Below are 26,471 nucleotides of genomic sequence, written 5' to 3' on the forward strand. Positions count from 1 at the left end.
AACACATATTTCATGCCAGGCACTGTATTCTAAGCCTGGGATTAGGGATTTTTTCTTAAAGGGATTCATCTATTCTTCATAACAACCTACGAAGTAGGTTCTCTTATTATTCCCATTTTATAGATGAAGAAACTGAGGCACAGAGAGTTTAAACAACCTGCTTAACTTGTAGCCTAGAATGATTACTTCCCATGCTCACTTGCGGCTTGGACGCTGCCTCCCGTGGGAGGCCACCAAGCCCTTTTTCCAGGGCCTGTGTTCCCACAACGCCCAGGGTTTCATCTGCTGTGCTATGACCAGCCCTACATCTGGCTCCTGTGAGCTCTTCAAGGCCAGGACAGTGTCTGGCTCATCTTTGTCCTTGGGCCCAGCACAGGGCCAGTCACCTAGTAGGGCCTCACTCATTAAGGGATGTTGAATGAAAGGAAGCTGACTCACTCCAGCAGCCACTTGCCTGGAAGCAGCCCTGACCATGGACTTGGCAAGAATAAGCCATCACTGATCTTGAGGATGCCTTATTCTTCTTGCTTTTTTCTCTCCTGCCTCTTGTCTTTTGGCTTGCACAAGCTTTCTGATGCCCTGCTAGGAATTTCTGGGACTTATCCAGCTCTTGCCATCGGGGAGGGTGGCCACCTTGCTGCCCTTATGCAGGCAGTCCTTGTCTCAGTGATGGTCCTTTCTAGCGCTCTTGATGTCTGGGCCTAGCCCCTGACTCTGTGGCTGCCTACCCTGGGGCCCCACTGGTCAAGTGACACTGAGATTGCTGAGAACGCATACTCTGTCTGTGCTTAGTGTGAAAGCACATTCAATACATGTGGCCAATAATTGTCTCTTGACTTGAGCTGAACAAATTTGATGATAAGGAAGTTCTTCCCTGAGCTAACTCAAGGATCTACTGCTTTCTTCTGGAGCATTCCCCAGGCCTCTGTGGTGGTGGCTGAAATGCCCTCCTTCGTGCTGACCTTGGGTGAAAAGACCGTTTGGGGCAGCAAAGCTGGGCACCCTCCCTCTGCATTCCTGCCTCCTCTTTTTTCTCCCTGGCAGCCGACTACCTTTCATCTTATTGTCTTTGATCCTCTCTTTAGAAGCTTCTTGGTGGGAGATAAAATATTAGTTGATTGGGAAACACATGCACTAACATTTGCAGGATATAAAGTAGGTAGGTTGTAACCAAATTTACTGTTAATTTGGCTGGGAACTGAACTCCACAGGCAGCAGTGGCTGATTTGAATTTCTACTACCAGCTATAAACTGTGAAACAGCTGGGGCCCCAAGACTGGAGCTAGGAGCTTCATTGACATCTCCACACTGTAAATCCAGCAGTCAGGACATGAATTCATACACATGCTCACACACACGTGCACCCATGTGATCACACCCCCATGACCACTCATGCACAGGTAAAAACCCCCATACAACCCCTGTGCACAAAATGTACAGAGGTACTTACACAGTGCACACACACAGTGCATAGAATTCAGTGTGTCCTGTGTACACCATTCACGTTCATGCTCACACAAGCACAGACACAGAAATGCACTGGTGTAGGCACAAATATAGACCACACAATGTTCCCATATTGTATACATTTGTACACACAGTGTACAAAAATGTAAAAATGTGCAGATGTCGACAATGTGCACACTAGATATATACATACTGCATATAAATATACACACAATGTACACACAAGATATACTCACAAGGGACATGCCAGGCACACACATGCACACTTTCATGCAACATAAACAAGCATGCATACACATACACATTATATACACACGACCCAGTGCACTCATACATACCTAAACCTACAACACATGCAGTTATGCCTTTCTGTCCCTCTCTCTCCTCCCGTCCTTCCTTCCTTCCTTCCTTCCTTCCTTCCTTCCTTCCTTCCTTCCTTCCTTCTTCCTTCCTTCCTCTCACCTGCTCACCCTCTCCTCCCTTTCCCTGTTTATTTGACAACTCTAAGACTCTGGCTTTTAAGAAGCCAGAACCCCCAACTCCTCAAACTGATGAGTACATTCCAGGTAGTATCTACTCACTGTTTCTTGTGCCTCTTCTCATCTCTTCTTTTGCTTTTTGGACTAGAGGAGCTAAACAAGAAATGGTCAATTAATTGAAAGATGCAAAATTCTAGTTAAAGATAAACAAGTAGTTAAAATGCTTAACACACAGTGTGAGATCCAGGCAGTTTTGGAATGGACACCGATCGTTGCCTCAGACTGGAAAATTCACTGCCAACATTTTCATGCAGCAAGTTCGGCTAGGGATACCGACGCACATACATATGTTGAGAATGGAGTGTGGAGGATGCCAAGTTCAGCTTTGCTAGGTTAATAATAATGGCAGCAATAAAGGTAGTAATAACAATGTCTGCCATTTTTTGAGGCTTTAATTACAGGCTACACATTCTGTTGAATACCTGCTGTCAACAACTTCATTTTATTCTCTTCGCGACCTAAGGGTGGAGGCACAATTTAATAAGTGCTCATTCTAAGTTGAACCTCAGATGGGCAAAGAAACTTGGTTAGGATTGCACAAGTGAGCTAGGATGTGGCCATGGATCCAAGACCATGCGTCCCCAGAGTCCCTGCTCTTGACTGCTGTTCAATCAACTTATAAGAGAAGCGAATGGAATATCCAGGAAGATATTTGAACTCTCATGGAGCTTGGTAGATTCTGAAATGGTCTGCCCATGCATATTCAAGTATCCAGGTTTAAATTATTTTTTTGAGTCATAGGGCGGGGGTCTGAGTACAATGGATAAGAATGACTTGGGGTCTCAGTGTAATCAAATAGAGATCAGGGAGGATCAACACACTATTTAGTAGTTTAAGCTAGACTGGTTGCAGAGGGTCACCAATAACCTATTATTGGCCCAGGACCTGGGAAGGGGAAATTTTATTTCATCTAACTATCTTACACCTTGAAGCTAGCCACAGGGTCTATCTTCATGTTGAGACTCACCCCAGGCAGTGGGAGAGCCAAGGACCTTGCTGACAGATCTGAATTCAATTGGACCCAAGAGCTGCCTCTGCTTCTTAGCTGCTGTGTGACATCAGGGTAGTTACCCATCCTCTCTAAAACCTGGTTTCTTCAACCGTGAAATGGGGCCGTTACTGAAGCTGCAGAGCTGAGTGGACAGATGAAATTGGCAACCAGTATCTACTTATTAAGTGAATAAATGATGGGGCTTTGCATTTTACAAATTGCTGTAGATGTGGTTATTGTTCTTTAAGAAGCCATCGTCGCTCTCCTTATCCTCTGTCTACAGATTTGGGTTTGAATTTCGGCTCCGATGCCTTCTGGTTCTATCTGTGGACATTCCTGTTATAATCTTTCTTAGTCTCAGTTTCCTCATCTGTCAAATGCGAACAATAATCATATCTACTGTGCAAGGTTGTGGTAGGGATTAATGAGAATTAAACACATCTACACATGGAAGGGACTTAGCTCAGGATCCAGTTTGGAGTGAGGACTCTGTAAGTAATAACTATTTGTGTTCACCCAAATGTGTCCAGTATAGGAAGACTTGGCCCTGTTCCTTGGCCGGATCTGGGAAAGTTTTGGTGGCGTGACAGGACCGATGTTTCCCTATGTGCCCCAGTTCAGGATTCCAACCAGTGGCAGGGGTAATGAGACATTCTGGGGTTGAGGTATCCATAGGGCTGGTCCAAGAGCAGCCACCTGGCCTGATGGAAGTCAAAAGTTGGCTTGGAATGCTCAGAAAAAAACAGATCAGACCTTCATTTTGGAGGAAACTGAGGCAGAGGAAGACAAAGGGGTCATGCCTAAGAGCACAGATGGAAACTGAGGGTTGACCTAGAAGCTGCCCAAAGCTGCTGAGAAAGCAGAAAGTTGAATAGGCAGTCAGAGAACCAGAGTCTTACCTGTGCCTTCTCTTCTTGGAGAAAGACCTGAAAAGAAAGAAATAAAAAAAATGAAAAAAGAATGAAAGAAAAAAAAGGCAGAGAGAGAGAGGGAGAGAGAGAGATGGAGAGAGGGAGAGAAAGAGAGAAAGGAGGAAGGAAGAAAGGGAGGGAGGGAGAAGGAAGGGAGGAAGGGGAGAAAGTAAATATAGGTGAGTTTGAAAGTTTTGTTTTGTTTTTTTTCCTGGTATGAGGGTATCAGTGTCTTTGTGATCATGTGACAGGCGGTCAGGACACCTAGCTAATCCTCCTCCTCTCTTAGATTTCAGAGACTATGAAAATTGTATGGGAGATACTGGTTTGCATTCTGAATTTCCAGATCAAAGCCTACCAGTACTTCAGTCCTCCCCAAAAATTGTCAGTAAATCTGTCCTGGATGAGGCTGGATAGGGAAACGTAAGAGAGGGTCTTCTGCCTTTTCTGCCTTTACCCTCCTCCATTCTCCATCTCATCTTCTCTCTCCCTCGTTGTGGATTCCTCCTCCTTCTCATCCTTGTCATCACCGTCATCATCATGACACAGCCAGCTTCCACATGAGGAACTCTTACTGTGTGCCAGGTTCTGTACTTAGCACCTGTCACACACAATCTCATTCAATCTTCCCCAAGCCCTGTAGAGTACTATTAACAACCATTTTACAAAGACACTGAAGATCAGAGAAGTTGATTAAGTTGCTGAGAGTCAAACAGCATCACCCATGTAGCTGCTTCTCATTCTTCAGCGCTCCAGTTGGAGGCCATCTTCTCCTCGTAACATTTTCTGAGTCCCTCAGGCTGGTTGGTGCCTCCCGTCTACTCCCCCAAGCTCTGGGTGAGCCTCTGAGCTTATCATCAGCAGGGTACGAGCCTCTCTATATTCGAGTGACCTATTTTCCCCACTAGAATGTGAGAAATTGGAGGGCAGGGACTGGGTTTTGGTTTCTTTTCTGGGACTCAGAATCTTCATTCATGACATAATGGGTGTTCAATAAATAGATGTGAAAAATAATTTTAAAAAATTTTTTAATTTTTATTCTAAGTTCTGGGGTACATATGCAGGATGTGCAGGTTTGTTACATGTAAATGTGTGCCACGGTGGTTTTCTGCACCTATCAACCCATCACTAGGTATTAAAGCGCAGCATGCATTAGCCAGAACAATGAAAAACTTTTTAAAACTCAGAAGCCTTGCTAACTGAGGAGACAAAAAAAAAAAAGAATCTCAGTGCTTTTGCTACCCCTAGCTCCCATCTCCAAAACTGACAGCTATCATTAACCAAACATTTCAAGAGCTTGGAGAGACTGGACCAGGAGTAGGATGGTGCTCAGGAGGTCAGGGTTTGGGAAGGAACAGCAAGAGAATTTCCCTTCCTAATCATCTCCCTCATATGAGTCCCCTACTCTGTGAAGCTCTAAGACCTGGGCTGACAGAGCAGGAAAAGCCTGTTTCTGACTGTCTGTCAGTGTCTTTCTCATGAGAAGGAACCTGTGAGTGAGAAGCCACTTGGCTTCCAGAACCCAAATATGGGAAAATTGTTCCACTTTCCCCAGCGAACCTCCAAATTAGGAGGAGCTGCTCAGCAAAGGAAGGTGATAAGGTGGCCATCTAGAATCATAAGTGTGGGTCATTGTTTCTACAAAGGACTCCACGCTGGGAAAGATTTCTGACACCAAATTAACAACATTTCACTAATTAGTTTGCCCATGCCTTGTTGTAAACACAAACTCAGATAACATCAGTCAGGAAGTCTGGGCAGGTGGTTGACATAACCAGTGAGAGCAAACTGAGTCTGAGGCCATTCTAGCAACCAGCCCTGAGATATGGTCACATCCCTGGATTGGGAAAAGTCACATTGGTGCAACTTTGAACTGGACTTGAGATGCAGGGGGAAACCCCAAACAACCTCTTAGCTCTCATTCATTCTGTTGTTAATTGCACGAGTAATCTACAATGAATGTAGGAAAATTGGACGATACAGATAAGCAAAAATAAAACATAAATCACACTTTTCCCATTATCCGCAGCTCACTACAGCAAAGAACTTGTATAGGGAATTTCTAACTTCCTGCCTCCAGGGGCCAAGCAGGCTTTGTAAGTGGGTAAAGCAGGCTGGACAGGTCCTGAGACCAACTGGAGCACAAGTACCTACTCTGTCTAAATGCATGGCAACTCCTCAGCTCCAGGGCGTGGCTGTCCATGGGAAAACAGGCCCAGAGAAGACAGACCTTCTAACTATACAGAGGAACTAGAAAACTGAATTTCTGTATTGCAAAATCTTCCAATCATAACATGTTGGTTTAGGTCATAAACCACAAACATGAGCCCTCTGTTGTATATCTTTTGTTTGTTTGTTTGTTTGTTTGTTTTTTAGACAGAGTCTCGCTCTGCTACCAGGCTGGAGTGCAGTGGAGCGATCTTGGCTCACTGCAACCTCAGACTCCCTGGTTCAAGTGATTCTCCTGCCCCAGCCTCCCGAATAGCTGGGATTACAGGCACATGCCACCACACCCAGCTAATTTTTGTATTTTTAGTAGAGACAGGGTTTCACCACGTTGGCCGGGATGGTCTCGACCTCCTGACCTCGTGATCTGCCTGCCTCAGTCTCGCAAAGTGCTGGGACTACAGTATCCTTTTAGTCTTTTCCTTCCCCTGTAAATATACACGTGTGTGTGTGTGTGTGTGTGTGTGTATGCATAGTGAACACCAGGAACACGGGCCCAGTTCATAATATCCTGTAACTACCATCCCTGCATCCCCATGCACCAGGGTGGGCAATCTCAGCATAGCCATGTTTTTCAACATTATTCCATTCTCTAGCATGCAATGTACTGACAAGAGGGGCCTTTCCTTGGGAATTTGGAATAAGGAACAAGACAGAGAGATTCCGTGTCTCCTTGTAACTTGGCCTGCAACATGGAGAGATGGGGCAGGGTGCAGCCATGTCCCTCATTGGGACCAGGAGACAGCGGGCACTTCAGGTCCCAAGTGGGTCCTATCAGCTTTCCACTCCTTGTTCTAGCCCCTTGCTCAGGCCTGGTTGGTCCCTGAGTCACTCCTGCTTCTTCATAATCAAGTTCTCCTCTGGCCTCAGTTAGCATGTGTGGACCTCTAGTCTTCGCAGCCACAGTCCCAGCTTATACAAGACACAAATACATAAAAAGACATAGATAATTATTTTACATAAATGACATGATATGCTTCCAGATGACCTTTTGGTGCCATCAACTGTCCTCCCCACCCCACCTGGGGAGGTCTTGTTTGCAGAGAGAAAGGACAATACCTGCGTCGCTTATGTTTCTTGGAACTTTTCTTCTTCTTTTTCTTGACAGGCGATGGGCTATAGGATGAGGACCTGCCAGGGCCGAGAAGACACACTTCAGAAGGAGGCTCTTAAAGGCCAAGGTGGTTTCAAAAAGAACCTTCCCCAGTCCCTATACAGGACTTTAGCTCTTTCAGGAACACACATCAAGGATAATATCCATGCTGATATTAGCTTGCATTTGTAAGCAATTTTTAATTGCTCACAAATTTAATTTTACTTTTCATTTGATTTTAATTTTTAACAAGTTAATGTAAACCATTACCTCGTGTTTTGTAAGCATTATCCCATTCAATCCTTCCACACACTTCTTAGGTAGGTACAATTGCTACCCTCCCTTTTCAGACAAAGAAAATGAAGTTCAGAGGGGTGAAGTGACCGGCCCAAAGACACACAGCCAGGAAGTAGATGAGCTGGGATCCCAGTGGTTTTTGCTCTCAGTCACCACAGCACCTCATAGCTGCCTGCCTGGTCAAGCTGGAAAGGCTTTCTTCTGTCTGCTGTTCTCCCTTCAAGCTATAACCCTCCTCTCAAAGTCTCAGGGTCTCTCCTTTGCCCCATCCTTTGTCTCCCTGGTAAGACTGAGCCCCTGAAGGATATCTTGCCAGGCTGTGTCTGCACGGATAGTGCCATCAAAGTGTTACTTGAGAAACAGAGCTACTCTAAGTCCATGGTGATGACTCAAGACTGAGGCTTAGGTGACCTAAGTTCCAATCTTGACTCTACTACTAACTCACAGAGCCACCTTGGGCATGTCAAGGCTCATCTCTAAGTCTCTTATTTCCCCGCTGACAAAAGACCAGGGTTGAAACAGATGAGAGGTTACAAATTCAATGCCAACAGGGTCCTCTCAGATAACATGAATGGATGAGGCAGGCTGGGTGAAAGACTGTAGGGAGTAGTGAGGACTGTGGGGAACCAGAGGGGTTCTGGCTGGAGGGGGATCTGCTTCTCAGATTAGCCGAAGATCCTGTGTAAGAATGCAGGTCTGGGCTTCTAAAGCACCTGCCTTTTCTAAGGGAGCCTCCAAAACTCCATATTTTGGCATGAAATCTCTCCATTTGGAAATGTTGACCACCAATTAAAAAAAAAAAAAATCTAATGACTTTGCAGGTCAAACAAAACATGTCTGCAGAAGGGAATGACTGAGAAACAATTCAGCCTTCAAGGAATCATAATGTTTGTCCCCAGACACATGCTCAGTGAATATTCGTCGGATGAACAAGTCAATTAGTGAATCTTAGTATCTGAGGTTTCCTTTTTTGAAGTATTCTCTGGCCCACCCCTCAAATTAGGAAAGCCAAAGCACTTGCCCCAATTTCATCTCCTACCCTACAACGGCTAGGACTCAGTCTTCATCCATATTTCCCCCGGGTCCTTTTTGAGCCTGTCCTTTTAGAATGAGGCTAAGAGGTGTCTGTGAAACAAGGTTCCAGAAAATCTAGAGTTGAGGCCCAAGTCATCAGATGCTTCTCTCTGCTGCCCCCTACAGGTTTCTATAAATACTGCCTCAGAGGTTTGCTGTGATTCTCAGTTGGCAGCCCTAAGAGTTAAGCCTGCCCCTCTGGGGATGGCACACTAGAGATATTTTTAGTCTAGTTAGTGGCAGCCTACAAGCAAATCTGGAAGTCATTTTAAATATAAAATTTTTTAAAGGAATTGGAAATAGAAAAAAATTCATAGGATATCAAAGAGTCAATAGCTGGCAAACAAACAAAAAACCCCTCAAAAACCCACCTTTTATCCTAGACATTTAACTAGGTAGGTGGGTGTAGTAGAACCAACTGAGCACCTGGGATCAAGCCCCTGTAGATCCTGTCACGCCCTCTGTGAGCCTTTATTTTCTCATCTCTAAAATGGGGATAATAATGCTTTCCTGGTAGACAATGGTCAGGGATAAAAGAGATACTGAAGATCACAGTGCTTAGTGTAGACCTCTGCATCTAGAAAGCTCTCAAAAAATAATTCAATATTCATGCTAATGACTATGCTTCCTATTAGTTAGTCATTTACTATGTGCCAGGTACTGTGACAGCTGCTTCCACACGAATTTTTCTTTTAGTTTTCATGAAATCTCAAAAGGTAGATATTATCATCATTTTGGAGAAGTAAAATAAAAACAGGAACAGAGAGGTAAAGTGACTTGCCTAAGGTCGCACAGCTAGTTAAGCATCAGAGAGGGGATTTGATCCCAAGAGGGAATCACTGTCTGACTTTGAAACCCATATTTTGCCCCTGCCTGCATCTTATAGGTTTTATCTCCTTCTTGGTGCTTTTACCTCCTTCTCTTCTTCCGAGTGGATTTCTTCTTTTTCTTCTTTCCCCTGGAGGAAGGTGGTGGTGTCAAGTCTTTGTCATGAGAGGCACTGTGAGGAGCAAAGAGAGGAGCATTAGAGAACTCATGGTCTCCAGCTCCCCAACCAGAGCTGGTGCAGCCAGGGAAGGACCCAGGTCCTTGGATGATCAAGGACCCATAGCCAGTGCCTCATTACCACCTCATGGCTGATTGGGTCACACTTCAGACTAAGTACCGAAATAAGGACTTAATACTGACTTAATGAGACAGACGTTGTACGTCACCCAAACACCAATTGATTATTAAAAACAGGGTTATAGAGGTTAACTACTCCTTAATAGATGTATTATTGAATTTGCAAATGGCTTGCCTTGGTAAATAAATCACTTTTAAAATAATTCATCAGCCGTTCAGCCCCCTCCCTCCCCAATATATCATGTCTGTAGTTCCTGCTGGAAATTTAATAGGAGACGGAAGGTATGTTAAGTAGCAGCTGATTATTAAAAGTATATTTGCCGAGGTCTAATGTAACAAGATACATATCTTATATTGCTTCGCAGAACCTCAAAAACCTCCGCTCTTCAAGAATAATTATTTCCTGTTCAATTAAATTCAAATGCTGAGGCTGCAGTTAAATGAAGTCAAGTTATCTTCTTTTATAATTGGGGAAGGCTCCAGGGATTTTTTTTTAAAAAACACGATCCCATGGCAAAGGAAGATGGTTTTAGATGAAAAACTGCTTGGGAATTGAAACATGCCAACCTAGTGGAACCTTATGGGGAAAACATAATCTTACTACTAATACTACTGTCATTATTTTAGCAGTGACACAACTAGCATTTATGCACTTGCTATGTGCCAATATTTTAATATATTAGGATACAAACACTTTGAGAATGGTATGACTTTTACTATCTTATTTTATAGGTAAAGAAACTGAGGCTCAGAAAGTTTAATTAACTTGCTGATGGCTAGAAAATTAGAATGTGTCCAGGCTAGGATTTGAATCAAGGCCTGTGTGATTCCTACCCTGAGATTTTCCCCACAAAACCAGCTGCCTTCTCAAACTTATTCATGTGGCCAATCATCTGGAAATTACCCAACTTTTTATAGAACATCATAAAATACTGCTGTATTTAATTCCATTTTAAGAATCTGGATCATTATGATTAGTAGAAAGAATGATAAAATGGCTAGAATATATGTCAGGGTCTCTATCTCCAGCAAATAAGAATCATATAGCAATATTTATAATATTTTCAAGAGAGCCACTTTTAAAAATTTATCAGATGTCTTTTTATTTAAACAGCTGGAGGAGAGACTATTTGTCTTATTGAGCTTTTCTACGAATATGCTTTCCTGAATGTGGAACTTGCGATGTGCTATTTTTTTTTTTTAATTTTAATTTTGTACATTCCGGGGTACACTTGCAGGATGTGCTGGTTTGTTACACAGATAAACGTGTGCCATGGTGGTTTTCTGCACCTATCAACCCATTACCTAGATATTAAGCCCAGCATGCATTAGCTCTTTTCCCTAATGCTCTTCCTCAGCCCCCACTCTCCCGCAACGGGCCCCAGTGTGTGGTGTTCCCCTCCCTGTGTCCATGTGTTCTCAATGTTCAGCTCCTACTTATAAGTGAGAACATGCAGTGTTTGGTTTTCTGTTCTTGCATCGGTTGGCAGAGGATAGTAGCTTCCAGCTTCATTCATGTCCCTGCAAAGGACATGATCTTGTTCATAGTATGGAATACTGCATAGTATTCCATGGTGTATATATACCAGATTTCCTTCATCCAGTCTATCATTGATGGGAATTGGGTTCATTTCATGTCTTTGCTATTGTGAATAGTACTGCAATGAACATATGCGTGCATGTATCTTTATAATAGGATGACTTATATTCCTTTGGGTATATACCCAGTAATGGGATTGCTGGGTCAAATGGTATTTCTGGTTCTAGGTCTTTGAGGAACCACTGTCTTCCACAATGGTTGAACTAATTTACATTCCCACCAATAGTGTAAAAGCATTCCTATTACTGCACAACTTCACCAGCATCTGTTGTTTCTTGACTTTTTAATAATTGCCATTCTGACTGGCGTGAGATGGCATCTCATTGTGGTTTTGATTTGCATTTCTAAGAGGTTCCCTTTTAGCAGGTTAAAAATAAACATCACAGGAATTAATTACCTAGCTACTTAATTACACTTACATGTTATAAAGCACAAGGCATAGTATGCATGTCCAGGAAGCAAACAGGATGGTTGTGTAAACAGGATGGGCTACTTCCAGATTCTTTTTATTATTATTATTATTATTTTTGAGACAGGGTTTCACTCTGTTGCCTAGGCTGGAGTGCAGTGGCATGATCTCAGCTCACTGCAACTTCCATCTCCTGGGTTCAAGCAATTCTCCTGCCTCAGCCTCCCTAGTAGCTAGGACTACAGGCACCCACCACCACGCCAGGCTAATTTTTGTATTTTTAAAGTAGAGACAGGGTTTCACTATGTTGGCCAGGCTGGTCTCGAACTCCTGACCCCAGGTGATCCACTCGCTTCAGCCTCCCAAAATGCTGGGATTACAGGCATGAGCCGTGGCACCCGGCCACCAAATTCTTTCCTTAAAGAGTGCTTGTCACAGAGCAAAAGCCTAATCAATATTTGTTGAGTGACCAAAAGAGGGAATAAATGAATGAAATAATTGAGCTTCTTGTTAAATCATCTTGTTTCATGTAAACACTTCCCAGTGCAACAGCTACTGGGAATTTGAACTGGGAAAACATGAAAGGAGAAATACTTGAGAGAGAGAAAAGAAAAACCTTTTAAAAGTGTGTCTTACAAAATGAGGAAACAGCCTATTGTTTCAGTCAGCTATAACTTCTGGAATCCCACGGTCCCAGGGGAGCATGATTCGGGAACATCGTCCTTGATTCACATTTAAGTAATGCGGTAAAACTCAGACAGCCCTCGAATTTGGAGACATTTGAGGTGTGTGAGATGGAGATCATCAACTCTCTTAATAAATCCCAAACACCTTTACCCAGGTAGGTCTACATTTCTTCTACCCCCTATTTTTCCCTACACTAGTTCTACGTGTACCATCATAGAGAGTCAGGAAGGGGCAGAATAGTGGATAAGTATACCCAGGATATGCGTGCAGAGGTTAAGTACATAATACTTATGTATGCTGTGGTTACATATGGAAGGCTAAATACAGTGAAGAAATACACAACAATTCAGTAAGCATCAGTTGAGTATACAGTGGTTACATGTGCAGCAGTTAAGTCTGTAGTGGTTAAACAAGTGGTAGTTAAACACACCTTGGGGAAGTAGCAGAGGTTAACTATGCGGTGGTTAACTGCTCAGGGGTTATGTACACAGTGGTTAAACATGCATCGATTAAATATGCAGTGGTGAGGAGGTTCCAAGATGGCTGAATAGGAACAGCTCTAGTCTACAGCTCCCAGCATGAGTGACGCAGAAGATGGGTGACTTCTGCATTTCCAACTGAGGTACCGGGTTCATCTCATGGGGGCTTGTTGGACAGTGGCTGCAGCCCGCAGAGCATGAACTGAAGCAGGGAGGGGCATTGCCTCACCTGGGAAGTGCAAGGGGTCAGGGAATTCCCTTTTCTAACCAAAGGAAGCCGTGACAGACAGTACCTGGAAAATCAGGACATGCCCACCCTAATACTGTGCTTCTCCAATGGTCTTAGCAAACGGCACACCAGGAGATTATATCCTGTACCTGGCTCGGAGGGTACCATGCCCATGGAGCTTTGCTCACTGCTAGCACAGCAGTCTGAGATTGAACTGCAAGGCAGCAGTGAGGTTGGGGGAGGGATGTCTGCCATTGCTGAGGCTTGAGTAGGTAAACAAAGCAGCCAGGAAGTTTGAACTGGGTGGAGCCCACCGCAGCTTAAGGAAGCCTGCCTGCCTCTGTAAACTCCACCTCTGGTGCAGGGCATAGTTGAACAAAAGGCAGCAGAAACTTCTGCAGACTTAAACGTCCCTGTCTGACAGCTTTGAAGAGAGTAGTGGTTCTCCCAGCATGGAGTTTGAGATCTGAGAACAGACAGACTGCCTCTTCAAGTGGGCCCCTGACCCCCGAGTAGCCTAACTAGGAGACACCTCCCAGTAGGGGCCGACTGACACCTCATACAGCCGGGTGCCCTTCTGAGACGAAGCTTCCAGAGAAAGGATCAGACAGCAACACTTGCTGTTCTGCAATATTTGCTGTTCTTCAGCCTCCACTGGTGATACCCTGGCAAACAGGGTCCGGAGCGGACCTCCAACAAACTCCAATAGACCTGCAGCTGAGGGTCCTGACTGTTAGAAGGAAAACTAACAAACAGAAAGGACATCTACACCAAAACCCCATCTGTATGTCACCATTATCAAAGACCAAAGGTAGATAAAACCACAAAGATTGGGAGAAACCAGAGCAAAAAAGCTGAAAATTCTAAAAATCAGAGCACCTCTTCTTCTCCAAAGGAACGCAGCTCCTCACCAGCAATGGAACAAAGCTGGATGGAGAATGACTTGGACGAGTTGAGAGAAGAAGGCTTCAGATGATCGGTAATAACAAACTTCTTGGAGCTAAAGGAGGATGTTTGAACCCATCGCAAAGAAGCTAAAAACCTTGAAAAAAGATTAGACGAATGGCTAACTAGAATAAACAGTATAGAGAAGACCTTAAATAACCTGATGGAGCTGAAAACCAAGGCACAAGAACTACATGATACATGCACAAGCTTCAGTAGCCGATTGAATCAAGTGGAAGAAAGGGTATCAGTGATTGAAGATCAAATGAATGAAATGAAGTGAGAAGGTGAGAAGAGAAGTTTAGAGAAAAAAGAGTAAACAGAAATGAACAAAGCTTCCAAGAAATATGGGACTATGTGAAAAGACCAAATCTACGTCTGATTGGTGTACCTGAGAGTGACAGGGAGAATGGAACCAAGTTGTAAAACACTCTTCAGGATATTATCCAGGAGAACTTCCCCAACCTAGCAAGGCAGGCCAACATTCAAATTCAGGAAATACAGAGAATGCCACAAAGATACTCTTCGAGAAGAGCAACTCCAAGACACATAATTGTCAGATTCACCAAAGTTGAAATGAAGGAAAAAACATTAAGCACAGCCAGAGAGAAAGTCGGGTTATTCACAAGGAGAAGCCCATCAGACTAATAGTGGATCTCTTGGCAGAAACTCGACAAGCCAGAAGAGAGTGGGGGCCAATATTCAACATTCTTAAAGAAAAGAGTTTTCAACCAGAATTTCATATCTAGCCAAACTAAGCTTCATAAGTGAAGGAGAAATAAAATCCTTTACAGACAAGCAAATGCTGAGAGATTTTTTCACCACCAGGCCTGCCTTATAGGAGCTCCTGTAGGAAGCACAAAACATGGAAAGGAACAAGGCAAATTGTAAAAACCATCAATGCTAGGAAGAAATTGCATCAACTAATGAACAAAATAACCAGCTAACATCATAATGACAGGATCAAATTCATACATAACAATATTAACCTTAAATGTAAATGGACTTCAATTAAAAGACACAGACTGGCAAATTGGATAAAGAGTCAAGACCCATCAGTGTGCTGTATTCAGGAGACCCATCTCATGTGCAGAGACACACATAGGCTCAAAATAAAGGGATGGAGGAAGATCTACCAAATGGAAATCAAAAAAATGCAGGGGTGCAATCCCAGTCTCTGATAAAACAGACTCTAAACCAACAAAGATCAAAAGAGACAAAGAAGGCCATTACATAATGGTAAAGGGATCAATACAACAAGAAGACCTAACTATCATAAATATATATGCACTCAATACAGGAGCACCCAGATTCATAAAGCAAGTCCTTAGAGACCTACAAAGAGACTTAGATTCCCACACAATAATAATGGGAGACTTTAATACCCCACTGTCAACATTAGACAGATCAATGAGACAGAAAGTTAACAAGGATATTCAGGAATTGAACTCAGCTCTGCACCAAGCAGACCTAATAGACATCTACAGAACTCTTCACCCCAAATCAACTGAATATGCGTTCTTCTCAGCACCACATCACACTTATTCCAAAATAGACCACATAGTTGGAAGGAAAGCACTCCTCAGCAAATGTAAAGGAACAGAAATTATAACAAACTGTCTCTCAGACCACAGGGCAATCAAATTAGAACTCAGGATTAAGAAACTCACTCAAAACCGCTCAACTACATAGAAACTGAACAACCTGCTCCTGAATGACTACTGGGTACGTAACGAAATGAAGGCAGAAATAAAGATGTTCTTTGAAACCAATGAGAACAAAGACACAACATACCAGAATTTCTGGGACACATTTCAAGCAGTGTGTGGAGGGAAATTTATAACACTAAATGCCCACAAGAGAAAGCAGGAAAGATCTAAAATTGACACCCTAACATCACAATGAAAAGAACTAGAGAAGCAAGAGCAAACACATTCAAAAGCTAGCAGAAGGCAAGAAATAACTAAGATCAGAGCAGAACTGAAGGAGACAGAGACGCAAAAAACCCTTAAAAAAAATCAATGAATCCAGGAGCTGATTTTTTGAAAAGATCAACAAAATTGACAGACCACTAGCAAGACTAATAAAGAAGAAAAGAGAGAAGAATCAAATAGATACAATAAAAAGTGATAAAGGGGATATCACCACCAATCCCACAGAAATACAAACTACCATCAGAGAATACTATAAACATCTCTACACAAATTAACTAGAAAATCTGGAAGAAATGGATAAATTCCTGGACACACACACCCTCCCAAGACTAAACCAGGAAGAAGTTGAATACCTAAATAGACCAATAACAGGCTCTGAAATTGAGGCCTACCAACCAAAAAAAGTCCAGGACCAGACAGATTCACAGCTGAATTCTACCAGAGGTACAAAGAGGTGCTGGTACCATTCCTTCTGAAATGATTCCAATCAACAGAAAAAGAGGGAATCCTCCCTAACTCATTTTATGAGGCCAACATCATCATGATACCAAAATCTGGCAGAGACACAACAAAAAAAGAAAACTTTAGACCAGTATCCCTGATGAACATCGATGCAATAATCCTCAATAAAACACTGGCAAACTGAATCGAGCAGCACATCAAAAAGCTTATCCACCATGATCAAGTGGGCTTCATCCCTGGGATGCAAGGCTGGTTCAACATACACAAATCAGTAAATGTAATCCATCATATAAACAGAACCAAAGACAAAAACCACATGATTATCTCAATAGATGTGGAAAAGACTTTCGAGAAAATTCAACACTCCTTCATGCAAAAAAACTCTCAATAAACGAGGTATTGAAGGGATGTACCTCAAAATAATAAGAGCTGCTTATGACAAACCCATAGCCAATATCATACTGAATGGGCAAAAACTGGAAGCATTCCCTCTGAAAACTGGCACAAGACAGGAATGCCCTCTCTCACCACTCCTATTCAACATAGTGTTGGAAGTTCTGGCCAGGGCAATCAGGCAGGACAAAGAAATAAAGGGTATTCAATTAGGAAAAGAGGAAGTCAAGTGGTCCCTGTTTGCAGATGAAATGATTGTATATTTAGAAAACCCTATTGTCTAAGCCCAAAATCTCCTCAAGCTGATAAGCAACTTCAGCAAAGTCTCAGGATACAAAATCAATATGCAAAAATCACAAGCATTCCTATACACCAATAACAGACAAACAGAGAGTCAAATCATGAGTGAACTCCCATTCACAATTGCTTCAAAGAGAATAAAATACCTAGGAATCCAACTTACAAGGGATGTGAAGGACCTCTTCAAGGAGAACTACAAACCACTGCTCAACGAAATAAAAGAGGACACAAACAAATGGAAGAACATTCCATGCTCATGGATAGGAAGAATCAATATCATGAAAACGGCCATACTGTCCAAGGTAATTTATAGATTCGATACCATCCCCATCAAGCTACCAATGACTTTCTTCACAGAATTGGAAAAAACTACTTTAAAGTTCGCATGGAACCAAAAAAGCACCCGTATTGCCAAGACAATCCTAAGCAAAAAGAACAAAGCTGGAGGCATCACACTACCTGACTTCAAACTATACTACAAGGCTACAGTAACCAAAACAGCATGGTACTGGTACCAAAACAGAGATGCAGACCAATGGAACAGAACAGAGCCCTCAGAAATAATACCACACATCTACAACCATCTGATCTTTGACAAAACTGACAAAAACAAGAAATGGGGAAAGGATTCCCTATTTAATAAATGGTGCTGGGAAAACTGGCTAGCTATATGTAGAAAGCTGAAACTGGATCACTTCCTTACACCTTATACAAAAATTAATTCAAGATGGATTAAAGACTTAAATGTTAGACCTAAAACAGTAAAAACCCTAGAAGAAAACCTAGGCAATACCATTCAGGCCATTGGCATGGGCAAGGACTTCATGACTAAAACACCAAAAACAATGGCAACAAAAGCCAAAATAGACAAATGGGATCTAATTAAACTAAAGAGCTTCTGCACAGCAAAAGAAGCTACAATCAGAGTGAACAGGCAACTTACAGAATGGGAGAAAATTTTTACAATCTACCCATCTGACAAAGGGCTAATATCCAGAATCTACAAAGAACTTAAACAAATTTGCAAGAAAAAATCAAACAACCCCATCAAAAAGTGGGTGAAAGATATGAACAGACACTTCTCAAAAGAAGACATTTATGCAGCCAACAGACACATGAAAAAATGCTCATCATCACTGGCCATCAGAGAAATGCAAATCAAAACCACAATGAGATACCATCTCACACCAGTTAGAATGGTGATCACTAAAAAGTCAGGAAACAACAGGTGCTGGAGACGATGTGGAGAAATAGGAACACTTTTACACTGTTGGTGGGACTGTAAACTAGTTCAGCCATTGAGGAAGACAGTGTGGCAAGTCCTCAAGGATCTAGAACTAGAAATACCATTTGACCCAGCCATCCCATTACTGGGGATATACCCAAAGGATTATAAATCATGCTGCTATAAAGACACGTGCACATGTACATTTATTGCAGCACTATTCACAATAGCAAAGACTTGGAACCAACCCAAATGTCCATCAATGACAGACTGGATTAAGAAAATGTGGCACATATACACCATGGAATATTATGCAGCCATAGAAAAGAATGAGTTCATGTCCTTTGTAGGGACATGGATGCAGCTGGAAACCATCATTCTGAGCAAACTATCACAAGGACAGAAAACCAAACACCGCATGTTTTCACTCATAGGTGGGAACTGAACAATGAGAACACTTGGACACAGAATGGGGAACATCACACACTGGGGCCTGTTGTGGGGTGAGGGGAGGCGGGAGGGATAGCATTAGGAGATATACCTAATGTAAATGACTAGTTAATGGGTGCAGCACACCAACATGGCACATGTATACATATGTAACAAACCTGCACTTTGTGCACATGTACCCTAGAACTTAAAGCATAATAAAAAAGTTTTTAAAAATGCAGTGGTTAAGTACACAGTGGTTCCAACACAGTGGTTACATATGCAGAGGTTACCTACGCAGTAAAGTATGCAGCAGTACACAGTGGTTAAACATGCATCGATTAAACATGCAGTGGTTAAGTATGCAGTGGTTCAAAACACAGTGGTTACATATGCAGTAAAGTATGCAGCAGTAAGGAATGCTGGTTCAGAAGCTGACAAACCTAGATTTAAAGTCCAACTCTTTTACTTCCAACAGGGCTCAGAGACCTCTCTGAGTCTCATCTTAATCATCAACAAGGTGGGAAGAAACATGGTACCTGTGTCCTAAGTTTGCTTCCAGGAATAAAGGAGCTGACTTAGGTAATGTGCCCTGGTCTGGCATAGAGTAAGAGGACAGTATAAGGGGTTTCTGTTATTATAATTATAATTAATTGTTATATTATAAATTTATTATATAATATTACCATAATTATGATTACTTTTATTATCATTGTTATTACTATCATCATTATTATGGTTTTGTCATATCAGAGGGTCAGTCACAGATAGAAGAGAGCAAGAGGCCCACACGCTGTACATTAGAGTACAACAGCTCTACAACAGAGACGCTGTACGACACGGCATCATTTTTTTTCAGATTTTCATGACCGGAATCTTGTCTTCTGGCTTCATGAAACTCTCACTAACATATCTTAGGATTTCCTATGCTGTAACCTCACTGCCACAATCTGTACATGCCTGGTCTAACTTAATCCTCATCCTGACCTTGAGAATTACATCTCAACATTCCCATTTTATAGCTGTGAAACTGAGGCCCACGGAGGAAAAGAAATTTGCCCAAGTTTGCTCGATTCGTAAGTGACAGGGTCGAGATTCGTACACACAGATTCCATGTAGGAGATAATATTTTTTATTTTTTATTTTGAAACGGAGTCTTACTCTGTCACCCAGGCTGGAGTGCGGTGGCACGATCTCGGCTCACTGCAACCTCCTCCTCCTGGGTTCAAGCAATTCTCTTGCCTCAGCCTCCAGAGTAGCTGGAATTACAGGTGCTCGCCACCACACCTGGCTAATTTTTACATTTTTAGCAGAGACAGGGGTTTCACCATGTTGTCCAGGCTGATCTCCAACTCCCGACCTCAAGTGATCCTCCCACCTTGGCCTCCCAAAGTGTTGGGATTATAGGCGTGAGTCACCACGTCTGGCCCAATGTTTTAAAAGTAGGGAAATTCCCTTCCTTCTCACTTCTCTCTTTATCTCCCTCTGCCTATCATGGAAACTACTTTCTTCCTGTTTCCTGGAGTGAACTTTCCAGACATGTGGTTGAACTTCATTTCTCCAAGTTGATAGGGCTTAACTGTTTCTCTCTCTTTGAAATTGCAGCGTAACTAAAGCCTGTACCTGAGAGGGCAGCCTAGGTAGTGGGGAAGACTTCATTTTTGAAAATTGCTCCACTTAACTCCCACTTATAAGAACTTACGAACACAAAGAAGGAAACAACAGACACTGGGGCTCTACTTGATGAGAGAGGGTGGGTGGAGGGAGAGGAGCAGGAAAGATAACTATTGGGTAATGGGCTTGATACTTGGGTGATAATGTATACAACAAGCCCCTGTAACATGTGTTTACCTATGCAACAAACATTCACATGTAACCCCAAACCTAAAATAAAAGTTAGAAAATAATAATGAAATAAAAATCTAAAAGGAAAAAAATGATTCCAGTTTCCCAAGCCACTTTTCCAAAATTCAGTTATCACATCTTCTAGAAATAGATTTTCCAGAGGCCTTACAAAGCCTGGGCCAGGCTTTGTAAGTGTATGCCGAAAATAGGAGGCAGGAGATAATTTTTTTTTTTTCCAGTAGCATCCATAGGATAATGGAGTGGGTTTTAGCCAAGGGTTTAAGATCAGAGAGACTGGAGTTCAAAACTTCACTCTGCCACTTACTGGCTGTTGTATTCTGGGGAACTCATTTTACCTCTCCCAGCCTCAGTAAAATGCTGAGTATACAGTATTTTTCTGGAGTATGTGTACACAGTGCTGTCTGTATATGTGTGCTAGCACAGTGCCCATCACACAGTGGGTGCTCAAGAAGTACTAGTTAAATAACTGAGTAAAAGAAAAAATACAAAGACCTGAAACTCCTGAGACAGGTCTGGGCTGAAACTATGATTTGGGAGTCAGCGGCTCATAGAGCCATTAAAATGGAAAGGAACTCTGTCATTTAAGGTAGGGCTTGCGGAACTACAGCCAGTGGGCCAATTTAGCCTGCCTCCTGCTTTTATAAATACAATTTTATTGGAATACAGATATGCTTTTTTGTTTGCATAATACCTAGGGCTGTTTTTGCACTACAGTGGCAGAGAGGAGGAGTTGTGACAGAAACCACTGGATCTACAAACTTAAAATATTTATGATTTGTTCCTCCACGGTAAATATTTACTAACCCTTGATTTAAGGGTTTGAAAGAGGAACTTGCATAAGGGAGAGGTGAGCCATGACCAGAGAAGTAGACTTTATTTCTGTGTCTTCAACTTGAACGTCCTCACTGGATCTCACCTGTGTCCTCTGGCGGCACCCAGTTCCCGACAGGCCTTGTCTCTCTCCCAGCTGTTGGTGCCCAAGGGCTCAGTGGCCAGATGCTGACCCAGCTTTTCCGAGGGTCCATCCCGAGCTGGGACAATGGGGCTATTCTGGGGCTCTGTCCTACAGAGGAAGAAATAAGGACACAAAAGTGTTAGAATATACAGAGACACTTAACGTTCATTAAATATTCAGAGTTCCTAGTATTTCCCAGCTTCCCTTGCAGTTAGGTTGAGCCCATGAGATTATCTTTGGCCAATGGTCTCTAAGCAGGAGGGAACACATGCAATTTCCAGTTCAAGGCAATCGAGATCCGTGTGCCTTCTCCAGCTCCCCCTTCCTCTGTCATAGTGACTTTAGAGTCCACACATTCTGAAAGGTGAAACTATTTGATGGAGGAAAGATGCCTGTACCACATCAGACTTTGCAAGAGAGAAATAAACTGAAATTAGGTTAAACCACTTTGATGTAGGTTTATTTGTCACAGCAGCATAGCTTATTCTATTTGGACTAAATCACAGAGAGATGCTGGAAACCAGCATTTCATTTCCTTTCTCAAGACATACTGGGAGGGCAAAACATGATAAGATTAGTGTAAACGCTCCTTTGCCATTTCTATTCCATTTCTCTGCCTTATTTCTGTATGGACCACATATATGTAGATTCAAATAGTCTTAACTATGTGGTAGGTATAGTGTCTGGGGTCAGTCACAACATCTCGGAGTTGCAGTTTCTTCAGTTATAAAAGAGTGAATAATATCAATTCATATATTGCTGAGCTATTGTGAATATACAATGAGATAAAATATACAAGCAGAAAGGCCTCAAAAGTGTCAGTTTTCTTTGGTTTTACTTCCTTGTAAACCAAATCTCCAATCTGATGTCCTTCATTGGTATGAACCACCCACTAGGGACAGCAGTCCCCATGAAGGCCTGCAGTCCTGAAGCCCCCTCCTCTGCCACTGACAAAGGCTGCAGAGAATACCGAGGAGTCGCCTATGAGTCCCATTTCTTTATGGGAGTTCCTGAGAGGGCAAAGAAGTTGCCTGGTTAATCAGTTTTTGAAGAGACTGTCACTCAAGTTCCTGCCTCTTAACTAGGAAGAGTCAGGAGTTTGAGAGAAACAGGTGTATTTGGTGACACACAGAGAGCATCCCTCCCTGCTCACCCTGCCTTCAGACCCCATGTCAAGCATTGATCAAAGGCATTAGCATGTCTCATGCACCAGGCTCCTGCATCGGTGCATCCAGGTTGGTTTTATGACTCAGGATGAATGCATCTGACAAGCCCCCTGCTCCTTAGGGCTTCTAAGAGAGCAAGCCAAGCCCAGTCGATATTGAAGGAAGGGCAGCAAAACACATCCATCTCTGTCAGCCACTTATGAGTGCATCTTTAGAAGCAGAGCTGGTAGAACTGCAAGCCCTGGAGGGATGGAGATTCTAATCAGGGCTTCTCAGCCCTTCTCACTGCCAACTCTGTGCTTTCAGAACTCCCTTCCGTCCTGCTCAGCCTCAGTTTTCCCTAAACCTTCCTGCTATGGGGGTTACCTTTCCATGCCTTTACTTCTGCCCATTTATCCCTGAGGAATGCTGCCCTGTCTGCTGTATGACAAAGCTTCTATTTTCTGCCTAACACCCAGCAAGGCTTGCCTCTTCCCACACTTGTCCTGGCCTAGGGTAACCTGTATTCATTAACTCCAATTTCCTGAGTGCCTTCATTGTATCCAGGTCAGTTTCAGGTGTGGAGATACAGTGAACAAGACAGTGATATCTCCTGTGATTATGGAATGTTTACATTCTAGATGGAGGAATAGATAATAAACACATAGCAAGTACAAATGTGGCTTGTTGAATGGTAACACATTTTTTTTTGAGACAGAGTCTCACTGTGTTGTCCAGGATGGAGTGCAGTGGCACAATCACAGCTCACTGCAGCCTTGAACTCCCTGGCTCAAGTGATCCTCTGGCCTCAATCTCCCAAGTAGCTGGGACCACAGGCACACACCACCACACCCACCTTTTTTTATTTTTATTTTTGTACAGACAGGGTCCCACTATATTGCTCAAACTGGTCTTGAACTCCTGGACTGAAGACCTCCTGACATGGCCTCCCAAAGTGCTGGGATTACAGGTGTGAGCCATCATTTTCAGCTGACAGAGCTACGAAATGGGAGGAATGGTCGCTACTTTGTATATAATAATCAGGGAAGTCCTTCCGGAGGAGTAACAAGGGAGTGGAGACTTGAAGGATTCAGGACTAATCTTAAAGTTTGGGCAGTTTAGAATGTATTCTTAGATTATTTGACACTCTTGTCATCAAAAGATCAAAAGATAGAAATTAATTTATCTCCCTTTGAATATTGGATGGGCTTAGTGACTCACATTTAATGAAAAGAATGTAGTAGAAGTAATGATGTATAACCTTCAAGACTTGGTCACAAAAGGTAGCTTCTGCCTTCTTCTCTTGGGTTGATAATTCTGGCAGAAGCCGTGTTGTGAGGACACTCAAGCAGCCATATGGAGAGGCCTATGTGAAGAAGAACTGAGGCCTCCTGCCAACAGTCAGCACCAACTTGTCAGCCCTATGAGTGAGCTGCCTTGGAAGTGGATTCTCCAGCTCCAATCAAGCCTTACCATGAGACTGCAAACCTGGTTGACAACTAACCACAGCTTCATGAGAGATGGTGAGTTAGAACCACTCAGTCAAATTCCTGAGTCACAGAAACTATGAACCATAATAACTGTTTGTTGTTGTTTTCAGCCAAAATATTTGGAATAATTTGTTACACAGTTATATATAGCTTCTATACAGGTATCTGCTGGAAGTAAGAAGTGTGCCCTAGGCAGAAGGAATAGCAAGTTCAAAAATTGTTAGCATATTATAAGGAAGAGCGGCCGGGCACAGTGGCTCATGCCTGTAATCCCAGCACTTTGGGAGACCGAGGCAAGTGGATAACTTGAAGTAAGGAGTTTGAGACCAGCCTGGTCAATATGGTAAAACCCTGTCTCTACTAAAAATAAAAGAATTAGCTGGTGTGGTGGTGCACGTCTGTAATCCCAGCTACTCAGGAGGCTGAGGCGGGAGAATAGCTTGACCCCAGGAGGCAGAGGTTGCAGTGAGCTGAGATCATGCCACTGCACTCCAGCCTGGGTGACAGAATGAGATTCTGTCTCAAATAATAATAATAATAATAACAACAACAATAATAAACAGCAAGCAAAGGCTAGAGTGGCAAGAGGTGAGATCAGAGACCAGGTCATGGGAAGACCTTTGAGGCTCTCTGCAGCTGAGATGGGAGAGGAGTCTTTGGAACAAGCATGATTACATTTGAGAAAGATCACTCTAGTGGTTGAGGGACACAAGGCTGAAGGGAGAGAAGGGCAGAGATGGGGAAATGGTTGCAATAGTCCAGGCTCCGATCAGTATAGTAACAGAATGGAGTGGGGGATGAGATGTGGTCTGATTATAGCGAATTTTGAAAGTAGTACTGACATGATTTGCTGCTGACTAAATGTGAAAAGTAAGAGAGTAAGACAGGAGGAGGAGTCAAGGATGACGTCAAGGTTTTGAGCCTGAGCAACTGGAAGGATGGCATCAACATTGAGGAGATGGAGAAAGTAGAGTAGGGAGAAAGCTTTTGGGAAGATCTATCCTCTTTTCTTTTTTTTTTTTTTTTTTTTTTTTTTTTGAGACGGAGTCTCGCTCTGTAGCCCGGGCTGGAGTGCAGTGGCGCGATCTTGGCTCACTGCAAGCTCCGCCTCCCGGGTTCCCGCCATTCTCCTGCCTCAGCCTCCCGAGTAGCTGGGACTACAGGCGCCCGCCACCTCGCCCGGCTAGTTTTTTGTATTTTTTAGTAGAGACGGGGTTTCACCATGTTAGCCAGGATGGTCTCGATCTCCTGACCTCGTGATCCGCCCGTCTCAGCCTCCCAAAGTGCTGGGATTACAGGCTTGAGCCACCGCGCCCGGCCGATCTATCCTCTTTTCTAAGATATGGTATGCCTTTGCTCCTCTACCAGCAACTCTTAATAATATGTTGTTGTCATTTGATTGTCTTCTGTCAAACTGGACTGTGAGCTGCCTGTGAGCAAGACTGGGTCTTACTGCCCCAGAGCCTGCTGCTTAGTGAGCACTCAGCAATATTTTTTCAATGAATCAATAAAAGCGGTAACGAATTAGCCAAAGAGAACACTGTTTCCAAAAGTTAGAAAGTGCTTTTGAGATGCTTTGGACTAATTTCCTGATGTTATAGTTGGTGGGAATGGACTCTCAGAAAGGGTCCATAACTCAGCTAATGCCCCACTCTACTCAGACTGCTCAATCCATGTCTTCTCTGTTCAACCGCATATTTCTTTCAGAAAACATCAGTGAGCTTATTGATTTGTGTGCATTGTCCAGCAAAGACTTGACACATAAGGTAGTTCACTTCCCAGGTGGCTCACTCATACGACTAGCAAGCTGGTGCTGGCTGTGGGCAGAAGGCCTTAGTTCTTCACATGGGCCTCTCCGTATGGCTGCTTGAGCATCCTCACAATATGGCGGCTGGCTTCCCTGACAATGATCAGTCCAAGAGACCAAGGCAGAAGCTGCCTTTTGTGACCAATTCTTGCTAGTCACACATTATTGCTATGTCAAGGTGGAGACACATAAGAATACAATTTTGAACTCTCTGGGGGCATTGTAGAAAATAAATCGATACCACAAGCAATCCCATGATAGGCAAAAGCTGAGAGCTGTGAGGAGTTTGGCAGTGAATAAACACATGGTGAGTGTGCTGGCATTGGGTGGGAGGTCTCAGTGACTTGTCTAATGGAGAGAGTAGAGGCGTGAGTTATCTGAAGTATAGGAGAA

The 26,471-nt window shown here is 43.0% G+C and overlaps 1 protein-coding gene across 2 annotated transcripts in view; it reads right to left on the bottom strand.

The window, feature by feature from the left end:
• The window catches only part of SRRM4 (serine/arginine repetitive matrix 4), a 178,854-nt gene that overhangs the window by 36,343 nt on the left and 116,040 nt on the right, over positions 1 to 26,471 (bottom strand). For both annotated transcript variants that reach the window (XR_004439550.1, XM_033220426.1), the window contains exons 2-6: positions 21,598 to 21,744; positions 9,512 to 9,598; positions 7,194 to 7,265; positions 3,897 to 3,923; positions 2,049 to 2,099 (exon numbers count right to left, since the gene is read on the bottom strand). Coding sequence is in view for 1 of the 2 variants with exons in the window: in XM_033220426.1 (XP_033076317.1) it covers positions 2,049 to 2,099; positions 3,897 to 3,923; positions 7,194 to 7,265; positions 9,512 to 9,598; positions 21,598 to 21,744 (384 nt within the window). In the remaining variant the exon portion in view is untranslated. The remainder of the gene's footprint in view (positions 1 to 2,048; positions 2,100 to 3,896; positions 3,924 to 7,193; positions 7,266 to 9,511; positions 9,599 to 21,597; positions 21,745 to 26,471) is intronic.

This window comes from Trachypithecus francoisi, unplaced genomic scaffold (assembly GCF_009764315.1).
Source record: "Trachypithecus francoisi isolate TF-2019V2 unplaced genomic scaffold, Tfra_2.0 Lachesis_group11, whole genome shotgun sequence".
Classification (NCBI taxonomy): Eukaryota; Metazoa; Chordata; class Mammalia; order Primates; family Cercopithecidae; genus Trachypithecus; species Trachypithecus francoisi.